General features: G+C 39.5%; 1 protein-coding gene across 1 annotated transcript; it reads left to right on the top strand.

The window, feature by feature from the left end:
- Positions 1-13,757: 13,757 nt before the first annotated feature.
- smu1a (SMU1 DNA replication regulator and spliceosomal factor a) lies at positions 13,758-21,033 on the top strand. Its single transcript, XM_080035016.1, has 12 exons — positions 13,758-13,873; positions 14,933-15,143; positions 15,918-16,070; positions 16,936-17,046; positions 17,166-17,294; positions 17,468-17,587; positions 17,692-17,808; positions 18,190-18,317; positions 18,487-18,613; positions 18,756-18,923; positions 19,228-19,380; positions 19,928-21,033. The coding sequence occupies exons 1-12, from the start codon at positions 13,848-13,850 to the stop codon at positions 20,024-20,026; spliced, it is 1,542 nt and encodes a 513-aa protein (XP_079891142.1). The 5' UTR covers positions 13,758-13,847; the 3' UTR covers positions 20,027-21,033.
- Positions 21,034-23,894: the final 2,861 nt, after the last annotated feature.

Genomic DNA, 23,894 nt, shown 5'->3' with positions numbered 1-23,894 from the left:
CTTCCCCACCGGCACAACTTAGGCCACTCTCCCCTACACACACACAAACACAAACACACACACACACGCACACCTACGCACACGATGGGAAAGGAGTCTCTAATGGTCTAATGGATACATCAATGCACTGGAGTAACACTCCCATTACGAGTGTCTGAAGATGGATTGATGCCCTCTCTCTTCCCTGTGTGATCATTGTTGGATTTATTCTTGCATACAATACTGTAGCTATGAAACAGTGATACATTCTAAATCTAATAGGGATTCTAAGTCTGGAGAGTTTAGAAAGCAATCAGACTGATAATTCAACAGAAACACAACATCTAATAATGGTTTATTGTTGCGCTCTCCTTTATTAATGTATTAAACCTTTTAAACTTCAGGAACATGTCTCATTTCAAGACAAGTCAATTGTATTTATATAACTGGGATTGCTCTTCCAGACAGACATACTATACATTTCATGTGTACAGAAACACAACATCTAATAATGGTTTATTGTTGCGCTCTCCTTTATTAATGTATTAAACCTTTTAAACTTCAGGAACATGTCTCATTTCAAGACAAGTCAATTGTATTTATATAACTGGGATTGCTCTTCCAGACAGACATACTATACATTTCATGTGTACAAAATAGAAAAGAAAAAAATCCCACTAGAGTCAATCCCACTATGCTAGAGTTAATATATTCAGAGTCTGAGACCAAGCCATTATCTGATATTGGGCTATATGACTTCAATTGACGCAACTGGACTTGAAATTGTGCATAGCATCTTGGATCTTTCTTGCCCAGCTCTGAAGATGAACACTATCAGATGTATCATCATTTACCACAAAATAAAGCACAGCCTTCAAAGTGCTATTGATTTTTTCTCTCATTTACTCCTCGGTATAAATTGAACAGTCAAATGCAAGCTTTCATAGTGAGCAGCCTTTCAACAAGATGGATATTAGGAGTGTATCATTAGGCGTAATGGAGCGGAGGAGGTAGTGAACATACAGCCAAGACTGATTGCACTGGAGCTATGAGAGAGAGAGAGAGAGTCCCTCTAAAAAACGTAAACTAATTCTGTTTCACTTTGGGGAATGAGAAGGGTGGTGGTGGGATAATTCAGAAACATCCGACCAAGATGAAAGATTGACTGTAGAGTATGTATGGGTGTTTGACAAAGAGAATACAGGAAAGCAGGACGGAAAGATGTATTGCATTGTGAGAGCATAGAAGACAAGGTGAGTGAGTTAATCAGAGCAAAATGAGATGACCTTTAATATCATGCCCAATCTGCCCTGCGATTCCTCTGAGCCGCCCTGATTAGGTTTGTTGTGTATTCGCAGCCCGGCGGCAAAGAGGCCGACTGGAGGGAACGGGTCTGATAGTCGATAAAAAAAGCTGGGAAGATGAGATCTCATCCTTTCAGGTACAATCTGCTCAAGCCAAAAGAGCCGATTTGTCACCCATGTCTTCAGCTTTTGTTCATTCCACTCTGTTTTAAAGGTATCATCTAATTGGCTGGTTTGATTTTCTTATATATATATATATTGTATATACTTATAAATATATATATATATATTGTATATACTTATAAATATATATATATATATATATATATTGTATATACTTATAAATATATATATATATATATATTGTATATACTTATAAATATATATATATATATTGTATATACTTATAAATATATATATATATATATATATTGTATATACTTATAAATATATATATATATATATCCTTTATTGAATCTTTTTAGATTTAGCTTACTTAGGTTTTGTAGTTTGTGTTGCTTATTAGTAACAAAGATACAACAAAAAGCTTTACTGGTTTATTTGAGAGCTCTACATGTAGGGCTTAACCACAGTGAACCGCCATAATTAGATCTGATGGTTCGAATGACTTGAATCCAGTTCATACAAGTATTTGGAAAATTCCAACACGTGTGCTAAGAAGGCTGCAAACGTCTTAGAAAGTTTTAACCCAGCGATCAACAATTCTTTAATCATCTACAAAACTTGCGACAACAAAATGAGTTTCAGCTCATGTTGTTTTTAGCTGTACGGTCTATCATGGTGACTAGTTCAATAAATACATACATCACAACCTCTGAATTTGTGTACTTGCTGTAACATATTAAAGTGCCAGTTGAGTTGTTTTGTAATACAATGGTATTTAAAGAAAATAATTCAAATAAAGGACGTTGACTGTTTGAGAAATAAAAACATGAACAAACCATTTTGTAAAACTTAAAGTAAACTTTACATTATTAATGATGAAGAAGTTTATTTGACTTTGGGGCCACATCCAGATTTAAGGACCAAGGTCATTTAACAGATTCTGGCTTTATGCAAATCTCATCTCCATTTATTAATGATTGATACAGTATGTGTAGTGTAATGAAATAGCAGCCAACCCAACTGCTCACACTTTGTGTCTGAATGAATCTAAGAGTGGAGGTCACATTGTAGCCAAGTAGGATGGTAGGATAGCCTAGAGGTAAAGGGGCTAACTAGTAACCATAAGGTAGCTGGTTCGATCCCTGGCACCGGACAGTAGGGTTTTATTTGTAACACTAGAGCGTCTGGTATTGCATATACAGTGCCCAGTATGTCAACCATGTGTCCTTGAGCAAGACCCCAAAACTGCGCGGCATCACTGCAGACCTTAATTTATGTCCCTGCTTGCGATGATCCCCTATATGTAGAACTGCATGTGTGTGTTTAGAAATGTAGGAGGGGTGAGCTAAATGTAATTTTGATTGCCATGTGACTCCCCTTGCATGACAAAATAAAGACTTAACTTAAGTAGAGAGCATTAAGGATGAATTTCATCTGCCTTGTTAAAAGTGGAGAGTGTAGGTTTTGAATATGCAATCACTTGTGCTATTTTAGCATTTTCTTCTAGTACAATTTCACTGTGGAAGACAACATAGAAATATTGCTTTTCACAAGATGAACTCCTTCATTCTTCTGATTTATTGTCTTCCCTAACTTTGGTTAAGGCTGTCTCAGCATTCTCAGCTAGGAAAAAACAATTGAACAGCAATGGTGAATAAATGTTTCATTAAATAATGTATTTCCTTCTGTTAAATGGATATGAGAGGTTTGGGTCGGCAAGATAGCTGGCACAAAAATGTCTCTCTCTTTTTCTGTCTTACAGTACAGACTTCCTTTCACCTCTTTTAGTACAGAAGCCCTTAACCAGCATGCAAGCCATGTAGTAACATTCTGGATGTGTCTTTTCTGGAGCATCTCCCAGAGTTTCAGGGCTCAAACAGCGATTAAAACAGCACGACTGAGCTGCACTGGGAGGCCACCGACAAAGTGTAAAACCCACATCTGTTCAAACATGATTGACATTGGGAGGATTTCAACATGTCTTGGAAAAGGAGCAGTAAGCAGTGTCCTTCATCAATTCCACTATATTCAACTAATTTAAAAGTGATGTAGAAACATACTGTTGTGTGTGGTCAGTACACTTTGATATCAATTGTGGGTTTGTTGCTCCAGAAACTGCTATTCAGCCTGGCAGGAGGTAAAATAGATCATTATAGCTCTTAATGTTGTAGGAAAAACTGTAAAAAAGGTGTTGCAGTGTAAAGCTGGATTTGTACTCAGACAGTGAAAAGATCCAAGAATGAAAGTGACGTTATCTAATTTTTCTGAAGATTGATAAAAGCCTGATGGGTGGCTAGAGGCTCGCAACTGCTTCATGGCCGAGGCTGTAAAGAGAATACAGTCATTCAGGTGAGAGTAAACACAGGACGGGAATACTTTCATAAGATGACAAGATCTGTAAAAAAAAGTATGGTAAACCAAAATGGTGGTGCTTTCAGCAGTAAAATGTAACTATGTAACTATGTACATAAGGCTCTGCTAGTAGAGGGAATATGAGCAGAAGCCAGTGCCTCAGGGCTAAATGATGTGTCCTGTTGACTAGTGTCAGAAAAACCTGACCTGAGTCCCACAAGAATATAGACTTTTCCTTATTTCTCTGTGTCCTCTTTCTCCTCATATGAACCCACTTTATTTGTATTCAGGCTCAGTGTGAAATTGCATTTAGTTATTGGAATTAAATTTTTCAAAATCTGGAAGATCTTTTAACATATTTCCTGCGTTATTCCATTTCCATTATTCTTTCCTATAGTATCTTTGGATCTTTTCATCACAAACTGACACCTCTATACCTGGCTGCTGCAGCGAGCCTCGCCCTCAGGGATCAATAAAGTTCATTTTCTACTATCTTGTTTTTCTTGTGGAGAATGTTGACGGAGCATGATTTCTCTTTTATCACTCATGTCATCGGACTTAGCACAGTTAAATGAACCACGCCAGGATGCTGCCTTACAATACCACAGTCTGTTGAAGACCTCCATCAGAGCGGACTTGGTGTTTCACTGACTCTGACGGAATAGTCAAGAAGATTTCGAAAATCCATCGCACTTGAGTGTCTAATGGATTGGCAAAAGTAATGTTAGAATCACCAACCATAATTGCCCTGTCAAATGTAAGAACAAAGGAGAACAGTAACTCAGATAAAGCCTCTAGATATCTGATTTTGGGGGTCGATACAAAAGGACACAGCAAATTGGGTTATCACGCAAACATTTAAAAGTTAAGATTTCCAAACTGTTAAAAGAACCAAAGCTGAAAGTGAAACAATTGAGACTATTCCTTATAGTAGCAGACGGCCTATACCCCAGTAGGGGTGTAAGGCGTAAGTAAGTAAGCTTATAGTAGCAGCACTCCTACTGTGTGTATCCAGAACATTCTTACTACAGTATAGCACAGCTGAAAGCAGTTTTTTTAAATGAAAGGCAGTTCAAAGAGAATAAAAAAAAATCATAATTTTACGTCTACTAAAAATCAGAAAGAGTTTTTTACTTCTGTAGTGTGACATAGAGTATGTCTAGTTGAAGTTATACTGTAGGGGATCAGTGCAATGTAGCAGAGGATCTAAGTGGTGTTGATAAAGGACGGTATGCTCCATGAATTTATTATATACCACCACTGAACAGATGTTTTAATAAGCATTGCAAATAGAGTCAAGTAAAAGGATGTTAGTTCAAACATTATGCGTAATGGAAAGTTCATTTACATAGTGGGATAAAACAGCCTTTTTGGTTATTGGAATTTAAAGTTACTGAACTTGCAAACTCAATATTCAACAGATCCGTCTCAGCAAACTCCATTTAGGGATGAAGACTGTGGCATATACTTGAAAGCTCCACAAAATACAAGTAATTGGATCTTGAGTTGAGATTATTTTGTTTAAGATTCATATATAGAATTTAGTTCTCCAATTACAGAACATATAATGAATGATAGTAATTATATCATGCATCACAAATGTAATTTGAAATAGAAAATACCATTTAGCTCTAATTAACAAAGCTGTGACCTTTGCCGTTTTTCCACTGCTTAGTTAATTCAGTTGCAAACAAAATGTTGGACTCATTTAGGAGATGGTTGAACCACAGAGAAAATAAGCTGTGATATTTCTGATTTCTTTCAATATCTTTTCAAGGGCCTTTTTTTTCTCAATATGATATTTGACAACATACCACATTGATTCTGGGACTAACTAAAATACATACAATCAAACTGTTAAGTTTATTTCCTCCACCAACACATTTTCGCAGATGTCCAGAGATACAACAAAATCCAACTAAAATGCAGCTTGTGTCTGCTACAGCATACTACTCTGTAAATCACAACAACAAAAAAGCAATGACGCCATTATTTTTGACAAGGGAAAGCGATGGCTTATGTTTAGATTTTAGAGACACAAACTTGCCTCTAGTGCCTTAGAAAACACTGGGGTTTTTTTTTTATCTCTGAAGGGAGAAACCAGCACTGGCACCCAACCGTACTGGCTTTGCTTTTGAGTCTTATCAGCTCTCCAGCGTTGGGTTACGTGGGTTTTAGTGTTGTATAAGCTTTTTACTCTGCTCTCTAACATCATTCATTCCATTCCATTCTCCTCGGCCACAAAAGACATAGGGGCGTTACATAATCTCTCCCAGCAACTGCAGTAGCCTGAGGATATTTTTTTCCCTATATGCCTTTACTCAACAGGATTGATAGTGATTTTCATAGGAAATATTGACTAAAAGGTTTTCAAAGAGTTGCTCATAGTAACAGTTTGTTCATCCAGCGCTATTGTTTGTTCAATGCCAGGCTAAGGGTATAAAGATACTGTATATAGGGTCTGAATTGCTCAGTGCAAAGTGCAAATCTGCCATGGATAACGTAATTCTGTGTCGAAAAGTAATAATCTGCAGTACTTTCACATCAACGCTTCCCTGTTACAAATAGTAGTGTGTAACCGTATAGGCCTACACAATTCATGATTGTATAGATTGTTGCTGTGTACATCCAGTGGCATATGGTTCTTGCCTGTTGTAGGCTGCAGGAAGTGGTCTGTTTCATTTTGACATACATAGAAGGAAGAGCTGGGTGGGAAGCATGAGCTGGAAATAGCCATTGTAGAGTAGAAAAACACTAAATTAAGAATCGTCAAAGTAATAGAAAATGAATGAAGGAAAATACCAACCCCACTAGTCCCCTGCATGTCCACACTCTTTACATACAGGTTGTTAATGTGTTAAATGATAAGTAGGAATGGATCTGAGTCATATCGGATGAAAAGGCATTCCATTTATGGTTTTGTATAACAATGTTTTTGTGTTGAACTTTAAAATACTGAAGCTTCAGGATGATTCTGTCCCTCAATCAGTAATTAGCATCCGTTCTATTAGCTGGGAGCAACATGTTTATGCATTAGACACTCATGCTTCTCCTGACTAGTTGGTACCCTGTTTCAGCCCTCACACAGTACAAAGTGAACACACCCTCCATCTTTGATAATTTATTTTGATAAACATCAAATCTTCAAACACTGTATGCTTGTTACTAGGAGAGATGATGAAATATGACGTACCTTAATTAATATAAACAAGCACCAAATAGAAAACTACCATGCACAGTACACATACAGCACATCCTCTTCAACATCTTATACAACCCCGACTTTAAAATTGTTTCCACTCATCTCAAAAGACAGGTATTAGATTTAGTGTGATGGTATAGTGTTAGCTCAAACCGTTGAATGTCTGCGGCCTCCCTGGTTGCATCAGACAGCTGTGGAAGACTACACCACATGATGCTGCTGCAGCCGCTGTGTTCTTTTTCTCTTCACGTCCTGCCGATCGAGCTCCCTTTTGAAGCTCAGCGATGAGGTAGCGAGAGATTGACGGATGCTCACAATCTGTTTCACACTCCAGTCCACCTGAGCGTGTGTGTGTGTGTGTGTGTGTGTGTGTGTGTGTGTGTGTGTGTGTGTGTGTGTGTGCACATGTCCATGCTTTTGTTCGCAGGTGTTTTTCCCTACATTCATCCTCAAGAACACAGCAAAGAAAACCTGTCTCCTTCAGTCAGCAGCTGGTTTTTGCATTTGTGTGTTTGTGATTTTGTCTAATATGAAGTCATGTGCTTATAGAGAACCAATCAAAATGTTGATTTACACATAAATAGGAATAGTCTGATGGAGGGAAAGCGAATGGATCACATTGGATGTGTTGGAGTTTCTTGTCAAGGAAAGATAATTACTGTAAAATCAACACCTGTTTTTTCCATCATGGTGATGAAAAATATCAAAATATTCATAAACAACAAATGAAACAGACTATAAGAGGATGTGTCATATCATTTAATATACACCGTTATGTAATTGTGTCATTATTTAAAGTAATATGACCTATAATACATCTAGATAAGAGGCCAAACAAATTACCATTGTGTGTACGGGGTTTATAAAATGTGCATTTGCACATAGAATACGTCATATACCTGATGAATGGTATACAGATGGCAAGAACATAAATAATCCAGACAAGTTTTTATCTCACCTTTCCATTGCACACTGGAATGTAGAACTTTGGGTTTGTGGGAATGTTTTTCCAAATTATTATGGTGTGTATTCTTGCTTGAACACTAGTATGAAGAAATATATTTCAGTAGTTATCTAGTGCTGAAATTAAACTTCAGGTCATTTCAGCTTGACAGACAGTAATTATATCTCATCATATCATGCATCAAAAATCATACATTTTAAAATGCTGATATAAAAAAAGCCATTCAACTGTCATTATCAGGGTATGACCTTTTCAAAATGGCTTATCCCCAGCCGGGCCCATTTCTATAGGGACAAAACGCCATTGAATAGGCAATGCAACACAGAGAGTGGTGCTATAGGACAGATGAGGAGACGGAGTGACATTTCAGATTTCGTTCCATTTGCTGCTGCCGCTCCCCTGAAGAACCCACAAGTGAGTTTCAGCCCCGATCCAATATTTGAAAAGGAGCCATGCATGCCAGCCCTGTCTCCCAAGATGACAACTGTCGTGGGGGCATGGTGACAGTGCAAGGTCCATTATTTCAGCTTAAAACTGGCTCAATGCTTTATAATACTGTGGAAAGGTGAAAATAGCCTCAATAAGTGTTGAGGTCTTCCTTTCAAAACCCACGGGGTCTCGGAGGCCAAGTGGACATTTGACATGCATGCTAAAACGCTACACAAAATCCCAGTCTGTATACTTCAGGAAGGGATCCCTAAAGGGATTTAAAGAATAAGAATATTTTGGTATTTTTAATGGCTTGGTATGTTTAGGAGTGACACAGAGTACATACTTATCTCCCCTTTGTATACGCCTAGGTGTATGTTTCTTACAAAGTACACTTATGTCTTTGTTTGAGTGTTTTTATATCCCATCAACTGGCTTTGTTCCACTCCAACAGCACGATTAATTAAACCACAATGGATGAATTTACTCTCTCATTGCATGCTCTCTGCCAGTGAGTATCCCCAACGTCCCCTTGCCCTTCATGCATTGGTGGAGATCAGTGTGGTGTTCTGCAAAATAACATAACACAAAAGTAATTCTTACCAGAAAAAAATTGTAAAATGTGTGCTGAACATGTTTGCCTCTTCCCCGTAGAACTTCAGGCACTGAACATATTGATTGTTTTACTTATTATCGCGCCAATACATGCCAATAAGGGAGACACAGGGAATCAATAACTCCTTGGGACGAGTGCGAGGACTATACAAATTCACAAGCCAAGCCAGGTTATACAAACGAGGCAATTGCTCCATTAAAAGGTAATATAAGCAGAGAGCGGCCTACGTATCTGCATTCCTTTTGTTGTATAAATTATTAGACTGTTACAAAGACAATTACCACTAATTAACTCCCTTTGTCTTCAATGTTTTGCATAATAACCTCATTTCAACCTGACTGAACACAATTAGGTTATAATTGTGAGCCTCAACAGAAGGATTAGACTAGAGCATTTATGTGGCTGTGCACCTTGAATAATTTTACAGCAGCATGAGGAATGTGCTTCTCCGAAGATAAGAGAATAGTGTCAGTTTGAATCTTATAGGACAAGAGCAAGAAGAGCATCCATGTCACAACAATGGAGCTACTTATTGATTGGCATGTTTTAATAGGCTGTGATAAATCCTTACCTGTCTTCATACCTAACATGCAAGTGCACAGTTTGCTTTAAAGCATACCATGAGAAAATGTGGAATAGGATATTCTTTCATGGCACCTCCATCCTTTCAGATATGTTTTGCCATGCTTGAGATGTTCCCTAGTAGGATCAGAGGACTTGCATAATTGTTGTGAAAGCCTATTCCGATCAGATCACAAGGAGAGTTTCAAGTCGTCACATTGTGACTATGAAGGACACAGAATTTGTTGAGAGAGACCTGGAAGGAGTGAGTTTCAGCTACAGTAGGTTGGGGAGCAGGTTACCACTCCACTGGTAAGTATGGCTATTCAGGTCAAGTATGGAGACTTTTACTTTGGACATGCAGACAACCTGTCATATGGCCTAGGCCATTTGAAGCATATAATATATGGGTCAGAAACCTTTGAAGCTATCCCTTATAAGCTTTATTTCCTGACTACCATTTATTTACAATATACACTGACTGCAACTAACGGTCACCTTAGCTTTTATTACCATTCCAACTCACCAAAAAGCCTTGAAAGTATGCCTTTCATCCACAGCTGAAAAGATTCTGGTACACTGCATGAATGTTCATGAAGCCCCCGGGGCATTCCCCAAACAACCTTGGGAAATGGACACCTCAAGTTGTAGATGTCGGACCTACACAAATCCAGGCCCTGCAGGAGCAGAGATAGGTGGGTAATTGAAAAGGGGAAGCTTCCCTCTCTCAAAACCATCCACTTGTGTAAGCATTTTGGGCATGATTTTATCCCCTGAAATACACCCAGCCCTGGGAGCCTCTCAGCTATGAAGAGGCAGTGGCATTCACCCGGTAAGTGGAAAGCCTCTATAGACATTGTCAGGGGTGGAAACGTGCCCTGTTGCTCTTATCCACACTGCTCAGGGACTATAGCATACTATGTATCATTTACACGTGAGCTGCCTGTACACCGCCTTACAGGCACAATCCCATTTCCAGCTCTGTACTTTATCACCTTGATGACCCACAATTTATCGCACTCCAACGCACACTGCTACAGCATGAACAAACCCAATTCTACGTCTGTATGGGTTGGTGCACCTCCTATCCAGCAAACTGAATGCAGCTCTACAGAGTCACCCCTTTTTTCCTCTTTTTGTGTGAAAAAAAAAGATTGATAATATCTATGAAGGATTCTCAATGTGTGCCATTTGGCTTTGGGATGCATCCACAGAGAATAATGGACATGCCAATAGGCTCTTCCGCCTGGACAATAATACCCCTTCACCAGCACCAACAGCACCACCCCCATCTCCAATACCTCTCACAAACACGCACTCACAAACACACGTACCTTTCCACCCACCGCCACTCGTTACTCAAGAGCTGATGACTGGTGGGGAAGTCCTCTATTAGAAAGGAGTAAAGAGGCAGCAAATGTATGGGCCCTTTGTCTTCTCTTAATGCTCCATGCAAGCTCACAAAAAAAGAAACATGGGAACAAGGAATTGGAATATAATACTACTTTGTGATGTATTTCTGGATGTGTCAAATTTCAACAAATCAGATTGAAATTTTACCCAATTATCCAATGGACAGTTCAATTACGGAATGGGGCTACAGACCTTTTGGACCAATCTCCAAGTGTATTTGGAAGCCCATTTAAAGTATAGAAAATCTGGTCAAACATTTTATATTGTTAACAATTGTTTTTGCTCACAGATTAAATTTGCTATGCTGAAATTTGTCCAAATTTACAGTATATTAGTGCTTTTTCATGTGTCGAAAACTACATTCATATTGCATTCACATAATGCTGCCATGCTAGCTTCTACAATGTAGCCCTTTTTACTCAGGTTTGTGAATCCCTCTGCAGATTCGATGCTCACTTGTTGTTTAATGAAAACCATCTCAGCACAGAAAGCGCTGATCAATTCTCTCCTTGTGAACACTGCAGTGCTCTTGAGCAACGAGGTACAATAAGTAACCTCCGCTCCAGCTTTTCATGGCATAATACACTGTAAACACTACATGTGAAGGTGCTGTAGTTCATGGTTTTTCTATGCTCATGGAACACACACTATATCTGACACTTTCCATTGAACACATTTTTTTTTACGCTGATCTGGATCATGAATCTAACAACTAATCCTGATTCAATCCAATGAGTATATACAATTTTGTTTTCTGTGGTATCTGCCGTCATTTGCAGAGCTTAGCTGGAAAGCAGCAAGCATGCAAAGCACCACCTCTGCTTTCCAAGTCTCGAAAAGACCGTGCTACTCCAGCGAGCACACCTTAAATCCCCTTTTGGCTGACAAGACATCGCAAAGATTTACGAATATGTGTAAGTTATTTTTATGTGGTTTAATCTGTATTAAAAAGTATTGACACTGAATCCCAGCTATGACATACAGTATAGCAGACATTCCTATTTCCCATGGGAGTAAGTTTGCCTTTTTGTAACAATTGTCACGTGAAATTTCATAAAGTAGGGCATGTGTCTGATGAAATCTTGGCTTCCTGTCATAGGATCCTATCCAGATCAAAGACAGTGTCGTCCCTTGCTGGAGAAGGAGCTTGTCATAACACATCGAGCCCGACACGGATCCTTGGTTGCTGTTCTTCCTCCATTTCTTCCTCACCCTCATCCTCCTTTCACTCTGCAGTGTGTGTGTGTCACCCATTGATTCATTCAACCATTCATGTCCAAAACAAGTTGCCCTTTGCTCTATGCCTTGATTTATTGTTATTGTCCGAGCTGTGAGTATTCAATGTGGCCAAGTGGGCATTTTAGTACAGCTTTTCAAATGGTTTCCATGAGAACACAAGAGATCTAGAGCATCATCACCAGAGATGCAGAATTGTCTGTAGCTCTTTTTGATGTGATTCACAAGCACTGAATGAATCACAGATTAAAGTGTACATTTTTGCAGAACAGTTAACAGGATTCAGTTCATGAATGTCAGGATTTGGTCACTTTGTGCAGAGTGTAAACGAATAGCACTCTGTAAAGCACTTTTTCGTTTTGGGTTTGTGCACATTGTGCGAATCATAGCTGGGAGTTGTTTTGATGCCAGGCTTACTGTAAATTCATAACACTATTTTACATCACTGAGCATGTGCAATTTATGTATGATTGTTCTCACAAAGGCTTAGTTTCCCTTCCTGACAGACCAAAGAAAGGCTACAATTCTTTTAGATGGTATTGTGTTTTTTAATTGTGATGGGAAAGGGTAACGTTATTGCACTCAGTATAAAAATGTCTTTGATTTTATCATAAAGGATGAAGTGATTACATTACAGCCTTTTGTGTTGCTGTCATTCTTTCAGCGTGGTGGCGTCTCCCTCGTCGGTAAGCATTCTCCAAACGGCCTCTGCTTTGTCACGGCAGAAGACAACAGCATTTTATTGACATGTCTCTTCTGCTCTTATGTTAATTTATTTATGACTGCATGGTATTGTGTGAAAGCACCACTCCTCCCCTGCCTGTCCTGTGTGCTTCCCCTCATTGCGCCCCAATCTATTTATCTGTCTGCATTGGCAAATGAAAACAAACAAGGTCTGCTGTGTTCTCGGTGCCCAATTCATTACCAATGTGGATGAGGCTCACAGTGGGATTATGTCGTGATTGCCAAACACAATCAACTGAGGCCCTGGGGCTGCAGACTGGAGTGGTACTGTACTGAGCATCATCATCATCATTATAACCTTGAAAGACCTTCAGTGGCAGAGAGAAGGGAGTCAAGAGGGCTTCTGAGTCACAGATGTGCAGTTGGCTCCCCCTGTTGATCATCCTGAAGGAAGAAGAAACATGGAATAGCATCAAATCAGATATGGATATATAATTGTATATATTTATTGTGGATGGATGACTGAATGGATCTAAATGACTTAGCCTACCTCAATTTTGCCTAAAATATAGGCCTACAAAATAGAAATAGGCTACATATTATAAGCAAGATCCTAGATTTATAAATAAATAAATAAATCAACACTCAAAAATGTAAATAGGCCTATATTCAATAGCAGAATGTCCACCTGTGTGCACTCATTAGCTATATTATACAGCTGTTACTTGTTACGTGTTCAGGATACTTCTGTCTGTTAACGTCAAATACTGAAATATAAAACATTATTTCAGTTGTTTAGGGGCATTATGAAAGCATTTTAGAAAAAAATATAAAGTAATCTAGAAACGCAGCGTTTTATTTTGAAGGTCCGTGACTCCTTCCGGTGCTTCCGTGTTTGCGTCGTCCCTGCGTGTTGATTTGTTTCTTGCCTTTGCTGCAAACTCAAGACTGAATTTGGCTGCTGTTTTGCGATAAATAATCATGTCTCTGGAAGTGGAATCCGCTGAGTAAGTAGCCCAAATAACTACTCATAAAGCAAGGCTATTTCTATAATACATTCCTTCTTAAAACTCCACATTTGGTCATATTTTATGTCAATGAGGCCCACCTCACCATTTGCTGTAGCCCACTAGCATTATCGCGCTAAGCTAACAAGCTAACTTCAAGTCAGTCAGCCCTATGGATGTTTTTCTCTGTTGTTAGTTTTGTGATGTAACGGCCATTTCGGTGTGGACTGTCGCTGCGTTATTGAAGTAGCCTAAACAAAGTCACTGTGTTTTGTACTTCCTAATGAAGTGTACACAGATGGAAAGATAAAGAGGTTAGCATTAGCTAACGTGATACTGCCAGTTGCTACAGAGGTCTGACTGTGGAGGTAAATTACTTAAACGGAAGCAGCGGAAACTAATTTAAGTGACACCATTTATTGTCATATTAAAGGTGCCTTAGTTAATGTCATTAGCTACACTTTTTACGCATGCAGTAGTGCCTAATTAGCTGCTTTTACTAGTGCTATATCTCTTTACAGCACATTAGTCCGGTTATGTATTGGTCGTTAGATTACTGCCTTAAAGTCACCACCAATGCTGCAGGGTGCTCTGGTAGTTATACATGTAAGCTATAATGTCAACTTAAAACTATTAGTGGCAATAACTCCCTGATGATGTGTCTATGGTCAGTATTTACTACAATCTATTCGCTAAAATAAGTGTTGAACAAATATAACAAATTCAAAACATTTTGATTATGAGATGAGATCTGTAATGAGTAAGGACATTCATTTTTTCCCGTTTTGCAAACAATCTTTGACTGACTATTATCTTTGACAAACTAATATTGGCCAGCTGAGCTATATGGGTCGGGCTGTTACTCCTACTGCCAGGAATGTTCCTAACTACTTTTGAGGTGTAAAAAGGAAAACAAATGTCGAAAAGTCAATTGATTTGTTAATACATTTTAGATTCTGGTAAATACTCTTCTAACCTCTCTTCCACGTTGCCATTTGAATGTCTTTAGCTGAGCTGTCTTGCAAAATCTAAGTGCCATGGGTCATCTATGTTCCACAGCGTGATCCGTCTGATTATGCAGTACCTGAAAGAAAACAATCTTCACCGGACTCTGGGCACGCTGCAGGAGGAGACCACGGTGTCTCTAAACACTGTGGACAGTATCGAGAGCTTTGTGGCCGACATAAACAGCGGCCACTGGGATACCGTACTGCAAGCCATCCAGTCCCTCAAGCTGCCAGACAAAACCCTGATAGACCTTTATGAGCAGGTGAGCTTTGGATCCATTGTAGCTTGTCTCATATTCAATGATAACTTCCTACATTCACAATGTACTGAAAAGATTTGTCCTTTTTAAATATACTCAACGACAAAAGCTGGAATAGTTTTTTCCTAATGAAAAGAGTAATTTGTGATTTAAGAAAACAATTAGAAAACACACTATGTATGGTTATTTATTGAACATTTCAAATTGAACTCAAAGCATGGCTTGAAATGTTAACGTAACATTTGATTTTTAAAATAAAAATCAAGTTCTCTAAAACAGTTGGCTTTTCATGCTAAAAATATAATTATCTTTAACTTTTCCATTTGAAAAGTAGCAGACAAATACAGGCAATATTACATTGGTTAGAGGTTCTGAATGTGGGCTAAGATACATTTTTGAATGATTGCCCAGCCCTTATTATCATTATCCTGTGTTGTGTTCTCCATCCTTTTCTTCCATTTCATGATGGAACCTACCAGTTCTCGCTAATGTTTTCTCTTCGTTGGTCTTTGTCTAGTGTAGTTGTTTTATCCTTCATTGTTTCAAACACTTATTTAGAACATAAATATCTAAACCATTTCCGGATGCTTGGCACTTTAAAACCCTAATTTAACCATCCTTAACTTTTATGTTTGTTGGTTTCTATTTGTTTGTCTAATCTTATTTTCTCGTAAACCTTTTCTAAATCCAGAAAAGAAAGTGACGTACTTTTGGTAGTTCATGCCTTAAGTCACGTTGCCCCTGACTTTAAACATGTCTGTGTTGCTTCCTGACCAGGTGGTGTTGGAGCTGATAGAGTTGAGAGAGTTGGGTGCGGCCCGTTCACTGCTCAGGCAGACCGACCCCATGATCATGTTGAAACAGACCCAGCCAGAGAGATACATCCACCTGGAGAACCTGCTGGCTCGCTCTTACTTCGATCCCAGAGAGGTGAGTCCAAACCAAAAGTCTGACAGGATATGCGTTTGTTCATTAATATTCAGTCATCCCTCCAATCTTTTTAGGATCAGTTAGTATGGCTGGTCATTTTCTAAACATCAAAGTCCCTTCTAGAGACACATGTTTTGTACCTGTGTTTTAAGCACATCCACAGCTTATTAAAAGGCATAATATGCACATTCTTTTGTTTTTCTACATTCTGGAAGCAAATTTGGAACTCTGCCCAGCTCAAGAGAGCCTCATTATCTATAAATTGTGATGAACACTTTGTTGCAACAGGAAACACCACAGTTTGGTAGCATGGAGACATGACTTTAGTTTATACCCAACAAGCGAAAATTTGTATTATGCTAATTTGCTGTAAAAGCCATACTCAGTAGTGTTACAGAATGCTTGTTGATAAAATGTAATGAACTAAGCTGCCCGCTTGCCCCTTGCGTCTTCTAACAATGCTAAAGGAGACCAGTTGCATCAGTAACCAACGCTAAAGGCCTCAGACCAAGCACCAGTCCCCAACACGCAAGGAGTAAGACTTCCTTTGTTAACGTAGCCATTTCCAGAGCCTCAGCTGTGTATAAACAGCAGACCTTTTTTTCAGCTTGCACACACACTATGTACAGGTTGTGGATAGCGAGTAGATATTTGCTGATTTTGACAAAAAGTATTTTGGATTCCAATGAATGAATATTCCTTTTAAATAGGATTCTCCATCCTCACAAGTACAACATATGAACATGTAATTGAATCAATTAATTGTATCTGAATCTGCTTCCAAAAGTCATATTTTGCATAAATGGAACATCTGAGCGATTGTATTTGTGTAGAGTTTCTTACGTGTGTGTTTCTTGTTGTCCAGGCGTATCCCGACGGCAGCAGTAAGGAGAAGCGGCGTGCGGCCATCGCCCAGGCTCTGGCAGGAGAGGTCAGCGTGGTGCCGCCCTCTCGTCTCATGGCTCTGCTGGGTCAAGTAAGAGACACATCCCATTCCTGACATATTTGCAACATGTGAATAATTGTAAATCTGTTGATTAATATTTCCTACATGTTATGCTACCGTCGATGATGATTTTTTTCTTCCTCCCTCAGTCTCTGAAGTGGCAGCAGCATCAGGGTCTCCTGCCTCCTGGTATGACTATCGATTTGTTCAGGGGTAAGGCTGCAGTGAAAGATGTGGAGGAGGAGCGTTTCCCCACCCAGCTCAGCAGACACATCAAGGTACCCTTCCCCCCTGCTAGAGTATGGAATGTAGAAAGTAACACTGATGGGCTGCTCGACTGTTCCAAACTGTGCCTTCAGCCGAGCATATTGCCATTTTAATTTGACACATCCAGGATTTTTACACTTTGTTCATTCTTTTTTTATTTAACATGTTTTTCTTGGTTGCACAGTTTGGACAGAAGTCTCACGTGGAGTGTTCCCGCTTCTCGCCCGATGGTCAGTACCTGGTGACGGGCTCTGTGGACGGCTTCATCGAGGTCTGGAACTTCACCACCGGCAAAATCAGAAAGGTAGCTTTTCTTTTGCAAAAATAAAAGGCACATGAAAGCAGATTTACTTTCTTAAGCAATTCTTATTCTGACTGCAATTCAATTGTGTGTATTGTGTTGTACAGGATCTTAAGTATCAGGCTCAGGATAACTTCATGATGATGGACGACGCAGTGCTGTGCATGGGCTTCAGTCGAGACACAGAGATGTTGGCCACCGGAGCACAGGACGGAAAGATCAAGGTAGATCAAGCATTTGTACAATCTGAAAGACAATACATGGAATCCAAGTTCTATTATTGAGTCATAATATTGCCAGTAAACATAATCTACTGTTTTTCATAGTATGTGTCTCATAGTACTCATGATAGGTGCCTGCAGACAATGTCTAAGTGTGTGTGTGTGTGTGTGTGTGTGTGTGTGTGTGTGTGTGTGTGTGTGTGTGTGTGTGTGTGTGTGTGTGTGTGTGTGTGTGTGTGTGTGTGTGTGTGTGTGTGTGTGTGTGTGTGTGTGTGTGTGTACGTGTGTGTGTGTGTGTACGTGTGTGCGTGTGTGTGTGTGTGTGCGTGTGTGTGTGTGTGTGTGTGTGTGTGTGTGTACGTGTGTGTGTACGTGTGTGTGTAGGTGTGGAAGATCCAGAGCGGTCAGTGTCTGAGGAGGTTTGAACGCGCTCACAGTAAAGGAGTAACATGCGTCAGTTTCTGTAAAGACAGCAGCCAGCTCCTCAGTGCCTCCTTCGACCAGACGATCAGGTAAACATAATCTGACGTAACATCTGCACCTGTAATACTTCTTCCATACTCCAAAAATACCTCAACATTGATTCCTCTAGCCCATGGGGCAAATGCACTCTTTGCTGAACCTCTTTTTGGGGAGATAAATTTGTGAACATTATTTGAATTTTTCTATTTTTTGCTTAAGAATCCATGGACTGAAGTCGGGTAAAACTCTCAAGGAGTTCCGCGGCCACTCTTCATTTGTGAACGAAGCCACCTTCACTCCAGACGGCCACCACGTCATCAGCGCGTCCTCGGACGGTACGGTCAAGGTGAGAAAAGCAACTTCAAAAAGATGATTCTGTGCAACTACCCAGTACAAATCTTAAATGGTATTGGTGTGCCTTGTACATTATGCTATGCAATCTTAAGCCGTGTGTGTCTGATTTGACTGTGTTTTGAAACCTGCTTCAGATGTGGAACATGAAGACCACCGAGTGCTCCAACACCTTCAAGCCTCTAGGCACGTCAGCCGGCACCGACATCACAGTCAACAACGTCATCCAGCTGCCCAAGAACCCCGAGCACTTTGTAGTGTGTAACCGCTCCAACACTGTGGTCATCATGAACATGCAGGGACAGGTCAGTTCAAATCAGAAGCACTCTGAGCACAGTCTTACCCCATAAGTGACACGTGGTATAAGGCATGGGCCGGTATGATATTCTGACAGTATGATAACCTTAAGCAAAAATATCACAGTATTGTGACTACAGCTCTCTAATGTGTTATTTTGAAGAAATAAAATCCGCCTGAAAAAAAACTTTGATTTTTTTTTAAACAACAAATAGAGTATGTTTGATGTGTTTGCTTATGAAAACTGAACCTGCCTGCGTACAGTACATAACAGTTTTCTGAATGTAACTGTTGCCTCTCTCGCCGCACCAGATTGTGAGAAGTTTCAGCTCCGGTAAGAGGGAAGGCGGTGACTTTGTGTGCTGCACTCTGTCGCCCCGCGGCGAGTGGATCTACTGCGTGGGAGAAGACTTTGTGCTCTACTGCTTCAGCACAGTCACCGGCAAGCTGGAGAGAACGCTGACGGTACGTTACTGCACACAGGAGCGAACAGGCTCCAACAATATCCTCGGCTCACCCCCTCCTCTGCAACAAAGAGTTCTGAGTTTTGGTTAAAGTGTAGTAAGCAAGTATGAAGCTCTTTTGTATTGCTTATTAAGTTACGTAATACATGAGGATAGACCAAATAAAATCTAACCTTTTTCCAGCTGTATTTTCCAATTTCTAGAAGAAAACCAAGGTCTGCATAAGTCACATCATTTTATCCATCACCTTTTGTTATTATACATTTTTAAATACCTACTGTATAATCACATACCTCCAAATATAAAAGTTTGTATACACATTTTATTTGAAAAATTCCAATGTTATTACACAAGATACTACTTGGCAAGGAGGCCATTTTAATGATGACGGAAATTATATAAGCGAGATTTCATTTTTCTTGTACTTGTTTGGAACGATCTTAATTCTCTTTGATGAATGAGGGTATGCTTGTGGTCTACTGGTGACACCTTAATTATCTCTGTTCCCTTGATGGTCTTGTTTGAAGTTTTGCTCCTCCTCCCTCCAGATCCATGAGAAAGACGTGATCGGCATCGCCCACCACCCCCACCAGAACCTTATCGGCACCTACAGTGAGGACGGTCTGCTGAAGCTCTGGAAGCCTTGAGCTTTTCACCCCAGAACAGAAAATATGGACGTTTTCACACAGCAGCCACTCTTCTCGGTCTGGACACACCCCTCTGCTTGTTTTGTTTTGTTTTGTTTTGTTTTGTTTTGTTTTGTTGTTTTTATAGCCCTGGGGGGAATCATTCTCCCTCCGGTCACTGTGAACTCTCAAGTTTTTTTCTATACAGGTGGATTACATATTCAGCTGCATGTTTCATTTTTAAAATGTACAGGTGATTTAAAACACGTTTTTTCCTTTCTTTTAGTCAGTTTTAGCCATACAGCTGAATATTGGCAACAAAATGCAAGTCTTGGAGTGTTTGCACAGTAGAGCCTCATTTACCTGAAACTGTAAGTCTGAGAAACAGTTTGTCCCTTTGTCCGACCAATAAATGATTTAATGTGAATCTTACAAAGCAACATCTGCTTTACTTTTATGCTATTTATGAATTGGGAAGAGTATGTGTCTTGTACTCTGTTCATTAAGAAAGGTGATTCCCTACATACTTCAAAGTTAATGTCATTCATTGACCCATGGTATTGTTTCAGTTCAAATAAATGAGGTTCTGCTGTTCCACACCTGAGCTTTACAGAGCCTCAACAACCTCTTTCTTAGAGATTTCTGCTTCATTTCAACTTCAGAGGGCAGTAGAGGTGTGCTGTTCTTCTTTTGAAAATGCCACCTTTTTGTAAATATATTTTTTATTTTTCATATTTTTTTTCAAGACCTGGTTAAATGGTGTGTAGTTTGTAATTTCCCCTCTTTTAAAGATCCAACAAGAGTTGATTGGCATCACTGCAAAATTATTTTATATATATTGTTTCCTGAGATAATTAAATTGTCAACATGCAAAACCTACTAATACATTCAACAAAATAACAGAAGTGATAAGTAGAAAATGTTCCCCACATTGAGTACATGCATTTGGAGTGAGCCTTGATATTTAAAGGTTCTATAACTTGCTGTCTTTACAAATGTCCCATTGATATATTTCATCTTTGCCATTAAAGCTATTTAACCAGACCAGTGGAGCATCTTTACATTTTGTTTACCTGTGCTGTGTTGGCGAACTGCGATAATCATTTTGGGGAGAAAAAAAAAACATTTTTGAAGGGGGAATGAATACATTTCCAGCCATGCATGCTGTCTGTGTATTAGAAAGAGGGACTTGACTGAGTTTGATCCCTGAACAAACTCAGGTCAAATAATTGTTAGTACAGCAGCTCCGCAGTAAAGAGTGTAAAGTCAGCCAGCACGACCACATTCAGGAACCTAATTACAGTATACCTTTCAAATTAAAGCTTGCATTTCTCAGCTTAACCATTTCAATAATATGCAGTCTATGGTTTCACCCAGGCCTGCCCACACAAATGGCTGGGTCCCTGAAAACCTCCAGTCAATGGGCCCCCCTTACCCATTACTCCTATCAACAATGAGTGTGAGTGCGCTCATCCCTCAATAAACACATACATGTATTTGTAGAGAGACTATCTTATCAGCCAGGGAATTGCAGAGACATTCGTGGGAGCAAGGGCTCATTATTTTAAAATAGTAGCACATTTCTGACTTAGCCCAGCATACCCACCAATTTATTTTGATTCCCTTACACTCACACTATTGTTTAACAGATCTCTACAAAATAATCAGTTCACACAGAGATATTGTTCTTCTTTAGTATTCACTAAAGCAAACAGTTTTTTCACAATTTGCACGTTTTCTATGCTACTAGTTTCTGGTAAGATACACTAATTGACTGCACCAAATATTGCACTTTTTTGTATTTCTGCACATGACATTAAATCATTTGAAATCTTTTGGTGGTATTGTTGAAATAAATAACACTTAAAAAACAACATCAACAACAAATTCTTCACACACAAATGGAAAAAAGGCAGTTCTCTACATGAATAAACAAACCAACCTACCCTCAACACTATAAAGTTGGCCTATGTTTGGTTGCAACATTTAGGCTTTGTTCATTCTGCTCTCATCACTGCAAAAGCACTGAAATCATTACAAAAAAGTTCTTAATCTTTGAACTCAAATCTGTTCCTTCAATTATTTCCAACTTCTTTGTGCCTTATGTCTTTCTTTGCATTAAGAAGTTTTTTAGGTCTATTTTTATTAAAAAATTTTAGAAACAATACAGAAAGCAGGGCCTTGGTGGTTACGGCAATAATTAAAACAGGGGCCTGTTTCAGGTAGCTGGTTTTGAGGCAACCCAGAGTTTGTTCGCTCTGAGTTGGTGGAAACTCTGGGTTTTCCGTTTCAGGTAGCAGGTTCAGCGCAACCGAGAGTCAGTTACTGCGGCAACATACGCCATGGGTCTAACCTGCTGGATAGGTGGTTAGACCTACCCGAGTTTGTTTTCACTTTACGCTGCAGCTCCGACTGAAGAAAGAGTGTCACTGTCACACGCGTCCCTGTACAGTTTGAAGCAAAATCACTCCATAGAAATCTCCATCGGGATGTTTTTATCATTTCCTGATGATTTTACGTTTGACCAATCATTTATCTGATCAGTAGCCTTGTTCTCAGCCCTCGGTCCGTTCATATAGGCGGCCACCTTACACATCGTGACATGCTCTACATTCAGATTAATAAACCTATTTGTAGCCTATTGTATGTTTTTTAACGTCTGTGCCACTGAACAGATTTATGTCAGGTGGATTCATGTAACGCTGCGGCTGCACGCGATCGTTGTAGTTCACTTGTGCGATCCTAAAGTCACAGACAAGCCTCGTTAAATAGCCTAATATGAATATAAAAATTATATAATAATTTAAACTGTGATCACTTGAGGAAAATGGATCTGGTAATAAATCAATCAGGCTCTTCAATGGAAACTGTCACCTAATGTGTCTTGACGTTAATGTATTTCACTCCCCATTTAAAAGAAGCGACAGTCTGTTCTGTTTACTGCACAGTAGGCTTTAGGCACTGTAAGCAATGCTGTGCCGCGCCAGCTTTATTACTTTACAGCTGATATGCGTAACTTTTTAAAATAGACTATGGCTTCTCATACGGAAGCGAAATGATTATCTTGACAAAAAATGTTTGCTCTGTTTTTTTTCTGAATTGCCGAGGAGATTAGATCAGAGTTATGAGACAATATCCCGTTAATTCTTCTCCATAGGCTACCATAAGCTCATTCGTTATTATATTTCTAACTCTAGTGGGAGGAGCGGAGATTTCTTTTTTTCTTTTTTGAGAAGTGGGAGGATCAATCATTTGTTTCTTCTGTTTCCATGGTGAATCATGTTATCAGCGATCCATTGACGATGGCTTTTATGCACACGCTCCACCCAGAGTGAACACGCTCAGAGTTGATAAACCCAACGCTGATCCACTGTTCTGTAACCGAAAACCCAGAGTTGCTTATCAACCCTGCGCTCTGAGTTTACCAACTCAGAGCGCAGGGTTAAACCCAGAGTATGTAAAACCAGCTACCTGAAATAGGCCCCTGGATGATGCTGCTCGTCAGCTTCATTGTGGTAGATCCGGCTGGTTGGTCTCCTCTATAGGCCTACTTTCTATTACCGCGAAGCATACTGTAGATCAGCAAAGCTTTTATTTTTTTAAGTCAGTAACTGGAAGTTGTATTTGCGCTTTGGGTGACTTGACAGTGCTGCTGAGCTGAGGTCAGGGAGGTTGAATGGGTGTTTGGTGTTAGAGGGGTTTGTGCAGTGAAGAGGTGCTATGGCAGGAGTTGTGCACTTCACAGTGCTTTTATTTCTGCATTGTGGGTCATTTGTCCTCATTTCAGCCACTTCTGATGATGACACAACTACAGTGAGACCTACTGTGGATTCAGATGCTGCTCTTACTACAACTGGGAGTCTATTTACTGCTGGGAAAATACGCACCA

The sequence above is a fragment of the Ammodytes marinus genome, assembly GCF_949987685.1.
Source record: "Ammodytes marinus genome assembly, chromosome: 10".
Taxonomy (NCBI): domain Eukaryota; kingdom Metazoa; phylum Chordata; class Actinopteri; order Uranoscopiformes; family Ammodytidae; genus Ammodytes; species Ammodytes marinus.
Note: the sequence above shows the minus strand (reverse complement) of the source record. Positions and strands in the feature narration are given on the sequence as shown.

Coding starts and splice junctions, on each gene's coding strand:
- smu1a (XM_080035016.1), top strand. CDS start 13,848: ATGTCTCTGGAAGTGGAATCCGCTGA. Junction 17,047..17,165: donor TCATGGCTCTGCTGGGTCAA/GTAAGAGACACA, acceptor TTCCTCCCTCAG/TCTCTGAAGTGGCAGCAGCA. Junction 19,381..19,927: donor AGCTGGAGAGAACGCTGACG/GTACGTTACTGC, acceptor TCCTCCCTCCAG/ATCCATGAGAAAGACGTGAT.